This window comes from Phodopus roborovskii, unplaced genomic scaffold (genome assembly GCF_943737965.1).
Source record: "Phodopus roborovskii unplaced genomic scaffold, PHOROB, whole genome shotgun sequence".
NCBI lineage: Eukaryota > Metazoa > Chordata > Mammalia > Rodentia > Cricetidae > Phodopus > Phodopus roborovskii.
The window spans coordinates 35,658,736-35,665,831 of NW_026126517.1; the positions used below are offsets into that span (position 1 = coordinate 35,658,736).

A 7,096-nucleotide genomic window follows, 5' to 3' on the forward strand; every position below is an offset into this window, starting at 1 on the left:
GTGACAAAACTGATAAATACTAAAATGGTAGCATATCTAAGAGAATGATTAACCTCATTAAAGAGTTAGAAAAATCCATAAAGAGTGAACAAAGGGGGATGAAGAAAGAATGGAACAACTGTCATATACTTTACAAGAATCTGTCTTCAGACACAAAAGGAAATCATATTTATGCTCTATGGCCCACTAGTTCAAAAGCAGCCAGGCACAATTCAACACTTACTGGTTTTCTCATTATCTAGTTTACCTTCTATTACTATAATAAACACCACAACCAAAAGCAAATTGGGGAGGAAAGAATTAATTTCATCTTACAATTAATTTCATCTTCCAGGTCACAATCTATAACCTAGAGAACCCAGGAGAACAATTCATGGCAGGAACCTGAATCAGGAACTGAAGCAGAGATTATGGAGGCAAGCTACTTACTGGCCTGCTCCTCATGGCTTGCTCAGCCTGCTTTCTTACATAAGAAAATGCCCCAAAGACTTGCCTACAGGCCAATCTGATAGAAACATTTTCTCAACTGAGGTTCCTTCTTTCCAGATGTCTCTAACTTGTGTCAAATTAACTACTAACTACCAAGCAACCGATTGCAGCATACCAAGTATACAACGGTGAATTGAGATTTGTACAACCCTCAAGATGTTAAGACTAGCAAAAATGACAAAAAAAATAAATAATACAAGACAAATAAAAGTATTTTAAAAGAGAAGCCAACCATTAACTCTCTGGGGGAGAAGCCAATAAAGAGAGAGGGAAAAAATGTTTCTGATAAGATAGGCATTAAAGAAGTGGGATATGGCTTTAACAGGAAAAAAAAGAACAGCATGTGCAAAGGCCTGAAGGCACAAAGCTCTGCAATTAATCTGGAGTAAGAGAACAAAAGGTATATAGAAGAGTGGTGAGAGGAGACTAATTTAAATTGGGATTGTTGGAGGCAGTTAAAGAGCACACAGGATCTCACAATCTCTATCCCAAGGTGTTCAAACTATGCAACTATGGGACACTTACTAAAATAAGACATTTTAACTGGAAGTTCCACACTTAGAAATATATTTCAGAAAGAATATTCCAATAGGAAGACAGACGCCTAGAAGGCAACAGTTGAAACAGATTCATTACAATGCCACTATTTCTAGTTCAGGTGTGGATACAGATGAAAAGGTACACACAGAAAAAAATCCCTAGGAGGTAAAGATCAAACAGGAAGGTTTTCTAGATCTTAACTTGGGAGAGGGCATGGACAATGATGGTTAAGACCGTGATACAAGACAAATCCATGCAATCATTGTAATAATGACTGGTTCATTACCACTAAGAAAAAGGGACAGGGGAAGAGGAACAAAGGTGAGTCTACCTTTGGACCTGCACCAGTGAAGCTACCTAGTGGGGAGTTAGGGGACAACCAGCAAAGTCATTAACTTACTGGCAAAAAAAAAAAAGGACAGGACAGGAGGAAAGAACGACACAGATGTTAGAAATCAGTATTTGAATGAGCAAAAGAAAGATGTGAAAAAGGAAGAAACCAAGAGAAAAGCAAATACTAAGTGATACAGGTTGATGCTGATAAAGGCAAGGGAAAGCTAAAATTTAAGAGCGGGAGTGAACATTAAATATGAAGCAAGGTTTTTTAAGAGATGTTATTAAAAACAGAAACACCATCTTATGAGGTAATGTGTCACATCAAGTAAATGTCTGTCAGAATCTGTAGGGTCCTCTATGAAGAATGTCTACTCTCAACTGAGAACATTTGCAATTCACAGGGTGCTCAGTCAATCCATCTTCCCCAAGGATCACCACAGATCTTTTCAGTAACCAGCCCTCCCTTCCCAAAACCCGACTGTGTGCTTATTCATTTCTTCACCACTGCTAACCTTTTCCTATCAGGATCCTTTCATTTTCTCTTCTTCTACGTGTCCAATTGTCTACCCTAAAATGGTAAAACACTCATTTATCTTATTTTTCTCTATTACTGCTGAACATCCTCATGCCCCTACCAAAAGTCAAGCCTACCACTCTTCAAAAGTAAGTAAACATACAATTCTGACAAATGACATATGTTTTATAGACAGCTTGATCCAGCAACTGATTACTCAGTTCTCCATCCCCTCGATCTCTTCCACAGCTCATGACAGAACAGACCAGCCCCTGCTCCTTGCAGTGATATTTTTTCTTTTTTAATTTTCGTAAAGAGACAGAGAGGTTAAGAGAAAATGTTTTGGAAGGAGAATAAGGCCTATGAGGAAGAGCCAGACCAGTGCTCTAGACTCTAATGCACTGCTAATTAGCTGTGAGCTTCTAACCTCCACCCCATCACCAGCTCCAATCTTCTGAAAAAGCCTGACACTGGCTAGGTAAATCACTCCAACATACATTCTCAAAACCTATTCTCTTTTGCAGTACTTATCAAAGTCACTTAACTATGTAATTAGTAGTTGAGAAGCTATCAGAGTCACTAACTATGTAATTAGTAGTTGAGAAGCTATCTTCCCTTATACACCAAACTAAAACTCAAAAGACTAATGCCTTGCACCTCATCATTGCAAAAACTTTAAACATAAACTCCAGGTACAAACTCAAAAACACACATGATGAGCTATATAAAAATTTACATATGAAACTAGGAAACTTGTTTTCCAAAACTGTTACATTTCTCTTCCCCATTCCTATTCAGTTACTTACATTTCAAGTCTGAAAACTACCCAAAACTTTGTACAAGTACGTATCACAGCATCAATGACCCTAATTTAATATTAACACTGTTGTTTAGCAGTTTAGATAATACACACTGGTGTGGGTTTAAAAATGTTCTTTTAACACTGGCAAATCGTAAGCGATAAACACATACACACGATGCAAAATTCCAAAGTTTATCAGCCAAATCATACTGCGACATGAATTTTAATGATTTCATAATAATCAAAGGAAAATGAGTTTTTGGTTTAGGAGCTACAAATTGCCATTGTGTCCAATCAGGTGGCCTTCAGTTGTAAAAATTTAAATCTCATTAAAGTTTTGTCAAGTTGTATGGCACACCACCTTAGGCAAACAAGGTTAGCAAAAGCACAGGTCAATTTGCCCTCCAAGTGTTGTCCTGCTCCTCAACTACCAGAGGCTTGACGAATTAATTGCCACCCCCCCTTTAATTGCCACCCCCCTTTAAATAAGAATTCAGGTGATTCCAGTAATGCATGAAACACCAAAAAAAAAAGAGGCTCTATATATGTATATACATATACATACATACACACACACACACACACACACACACACACACACACACATATATCCATTTGAAGACAATAGACGAGTATTTAAAAATCCGATGCCTAAATTTTGCACAGGTTAAGAGTGGGCAACACTGAAACAGTTGAAATCCATAAAGAAGAGGCGTTCCATAACGGAAGCACTTCTCCACAGGATCACTTGGAGCCGCTCTCCAAGGCGTTCTTATGGCTAAGTCAACACTGCTGACTATGAAGGGGCAAGTATGCCCCTTGGCACCCCCTCTCCGGAAGACTCGGCCTCCAATCACTGAGAGAAAAGTCCCTGGAGATCCGACTTCCCTGGACTTCAGAAACTGGGCAATCCGTGGCCAGGCCCCAAAAAGAGAGAAAGAGAGAAAGAGAGAAAGAGAGAGAGACAGAGAGTGAGTGAGAGAGAGAGAGAGAGAGAAAGAGAGAGAGAGAGAGAGAGAGAGAATGTTCAAGCCCCCTCCTCCATCCTTTCCTGAAAATTAATGAATTGGCTGTACGATTGTTTATTTAATGAGGTGTGTAGTGGCCTCTACTGGTGCTTGTGTGAGCACAAGAATGTCCCACTCTTACAAGTGGGATGAGCCTGGGGGAGGGGAAAGAGGCGAGGGGTGAACCTGCCTCCCGGTACAAAGCGCAGAACCGGACCCCAGAGCTCCAGGCCGGGTCCCGGAGGCGCCCCTCCCCCGGCAGGGGCCCCTCCTGCCCGCTCCGCTTTCAGCCACGCGAGACCCTTTTCTCTCCAGCAACGGGGGCCGAGGCGGAGAAGTTCCCGCATGTTTCCCCTCTGGATCCTAAACAACAAACAACAAAAACCCCACCGCAGCGGCCGCAGGAGCCGGTGCCGCGCCCCAGCCCCCACGGCGTCCCGGGCCCGGCCCCGCTTACCTGCGGACTGCGGCGGGGAGCCGCTCCTCACGGCCGCGGCGCCGGACGCCGGGCGCCCGAGCAGCAGCAGCAGCGGCGGCAGCAAGAACAGCAGTAGCGGTGTGGGGCAGCAGCGCCAGGAGGAGGAGGTGCTGAGGAGTCGCCGGGCTTTGCGCTCCGCCGCCATCTCTGCCCCGCGAGCGGCGGCGGCGATAGCGCCGCGGAGCGCTCGCGCCCTTCCCTCAGCGCGCCTCAGACGGTCCCAGCGCCGCAGGCTCGGCTCCAGCCCGGCCCGGCCCGGCCCGCGCGGCCCCCTCGCGCGCCCAGGGGGAAAGACTCCGGGCGCCTCCCTCCTGCAGCGGGGCGGGGAGGAGAGCAAAGAAGGGGAGTCAGTACATTCCGGGCGAGAGCCGGGGGGTGGCTCGGTCTCTCCAGGTTCCAGGCGCCGCCACCCGCCGCCGACTCGGGATCCTCACGGTGGAGCGAGGGGGGCGGAGACCGCAGGGTGGGGGGCGGGCGCCGGAGCGCGCCGTGCCGCGCACGCGCACAGCCGCGCACGCGCGCCTCCCCTCCCCACGAGCTCCCTCTTCGCGCCCCGCGGCCTGCCGGGCTCCAATCCCGGCGGTCGCTTCGCGGGCAACCGCGGCGGTGCAGCCGAGCTGGCGCAGGGGCAGGCGGTGAGCCTGCTCCCCTCCCCCCGCTGCTCTCGGGAGCCGGGCACGGGCGCGGAGCGCGCGCGCCGGGCGCTGCTGCTGGCGTCAGGGAAACCCCGGAGAAGCGATCCGCCTCCTCTCCTCCCGCTCCTAATCCGAGGGAGAGATTTCCTCTCACCTCGGCGGGCACCTTCAAAGGCGGAGACCTAAAGCCGAGCGGCTCGGACGCCGTGGCAGCGATCCTGAGCGCACCACTCTGCCCCGGGCCCCTATATAGGGCCTCAGAGGAAACCGAATGGCCTCCGGGAGGAAACCTGGGTGCGCAGAGGGTCGCAGCACGGATTTCTGTGCTCGCCAAAAACAATAGCGAGCCGCCCGGCTCTTGCTGGGGACCTGGCGCGGTTCCCGTGGGAGGGGGCCTGGCGGCACTGCAGACCTTCGGCTTCCTCTCGGGTGGTACCCGGCCCGCCTGGACCACTGAGCCCCGCGTTCCCGCCGTGACACTGGGCCCTGGCTCAGACAAAGGTGCGGGAAGTCCGCTCCTCCATCGGGTGCCCAGGCCGGGACCCAACCCTGTGACTCTCCCTGGGGCTAATTCTTTGCAGTCACTGCAGCATTTTACCTAGGGCCCTGGATGGGTCACTTTGTTTTTTTTGTTTTGTTTTGTTTTGTTTTGTTTTGTTTTTTTTGTACCTGGGAGTCAAAGTGTCTCTGTTCAGTAAACCCGGAGCACTCGGGCATTGGGGTTTCAACCACCAGGTACTACGGAGGATCGAGGTACCCAAAGTTAGGCGACAACAGCCTGTAGTCCACTGCAGACGGGATTGCCCTTACTGTTCTATGTTGGATTGTTGATAGGACTTGGATTTCTCCCTTCTTTGTATAGTCAATATCCAAAATGCGTCGTATCCTGCAAGATACACCCCACCACACCATGCCTTTTCACTCTAGTGACTTCAAATTTTATTTTATTCCAAAATAAACAATATAAAGCGTGGGTTGACATGGGGAATGAAGAACTTAGAACCCTCATTAAAACAGTGAAATTAGGAGTCTTCCCTTCTCCCAGTTCTTTGAAACAGTTGGCTTAAAAGAGCAAGCATGCTTGTTATTTTCCACTAGGGAAACCATTTATATATCTTGTTTTGGTTAGAGTTATTAACCAGAAAAAAATATTTCCTAAATACCCCCTGATTGACCTGTTAAATTAGAAATAGATTACCTCCCAATTACTTCACAAGTATTTGCTTAATTAACCTTTAATAATCACATCGTTATTCAGTTTTCTGAGATAATTGATGAGAAAAGCTCTTTGGAAACTATAAATTGCCTTGCAAATGTTAATTTTTGGCTATCTAAGATGGAGGAGGGTTTCATTATATTAAAATTATGTATAATGTGACTTCTGAGATGAGACTTACATTTATCTCCAATCTTGAAAAAAAAGGAGTTATAGCTAATAAAATAGCAGTGGTTTTCATGTCTGACTTTTGTGAACCGTCTCATTAATTTATCAGCCTACTGTGTATATTGAGTTTATATTTAAAAGTTTAAAGCACTTTCTATAAAATAGAGTGACTAAATCATATATTTCTGACTTGTGATTAGATCGAAATTTTCATAAAAGCCACTCTATAATAAACCACTAATAGATGAGCTGCAGATTTTAAAAAAAGTACTGATTCTAAATCAATTTGAGAGTAAAACAGTAAAGTAACCCTGGCTCACACCCGCAGTTCAGATCCTTCATGTTCATGTCTCGTTGACAGTGCTTTCTTAGGAACATCACCTGGAGTCATTAATCTGCCCTTGTTTAGTAAGGCACATCTGAGAAAGGGGTCTACGGGCATCTCATTCTCATTTTCTAGAAGGAAATCTTCAACAAACACCTAACTAAGTCCACACCTGTGCTTCTTAGCGACATACTTTTATGAAAGTCTAAGCTATAAATCTGTGAAGAGATATTAAGCTGTTGCTGAAATTAACATTTTTTTTCATCTCAGCAGGGTTAAAAAATGAGGCCCATGTTCAAGAAATAGCGCACAAAGAAACTGTAGAGCAAAGAAAACAGAGTGGCCATTGTAAGCTAGGATAAGTTAACCAAAGTGCAGGCCAAGAATAACTAGACCAAATATTCTTGTGAAATGTATTCTAAGTATGTTTTGATATAAAAATTAAATGAAAATTTAAATCCTACAAATTGAAAACTTGGTAGAAATCCTACTCTCTGAAGTAAAAGGATTATTTTTCCCCGTTAGGGAGGCAAGAGTTCAGTGCTTTAATTGCAGCTCATTCCCTGGCTACATCTCAGTGTTCCGA

The 7,096-nt window shown here is 45.6% G+C and overlaps 1 protein-coding gene across 11 annotated transcripts in view; it reads right to left on the reverse strand.

Annotated features, from left to right (window-relative positions):
- The window catches only part of Neo1 (neogenin 1), a 168,936-nt gene extending 164,323 nt beyond the window's left edge, over positions 1-4,613 (reverse strand). For 7 of the 11 annotated variants that reach the window (XM_051197605.1, XM_051197602.1, XM_051197610.1 and 4 more), the window contains exon 1: positions 4,146-4,612. In XM_051197605.1, the coding sequence (XP_051053562.1) occupies positions 4,146-4,311 (166 nt within the window). In that variant the 5' untranslated portion in view covers positions 4,312-4,612. Of the gene's footprint in view, positions 1-4,145 lie in introns of all 11 variants that reach the window. The other 4 variants (XM_051197609.1, XM_051197607.1, XM_051197606.1 and 1 more) reach the window with 2 other exon arrangements.
- Between the last annotated feature and the right edge of the window lie 2,483 nt (positions 4,614-7,096).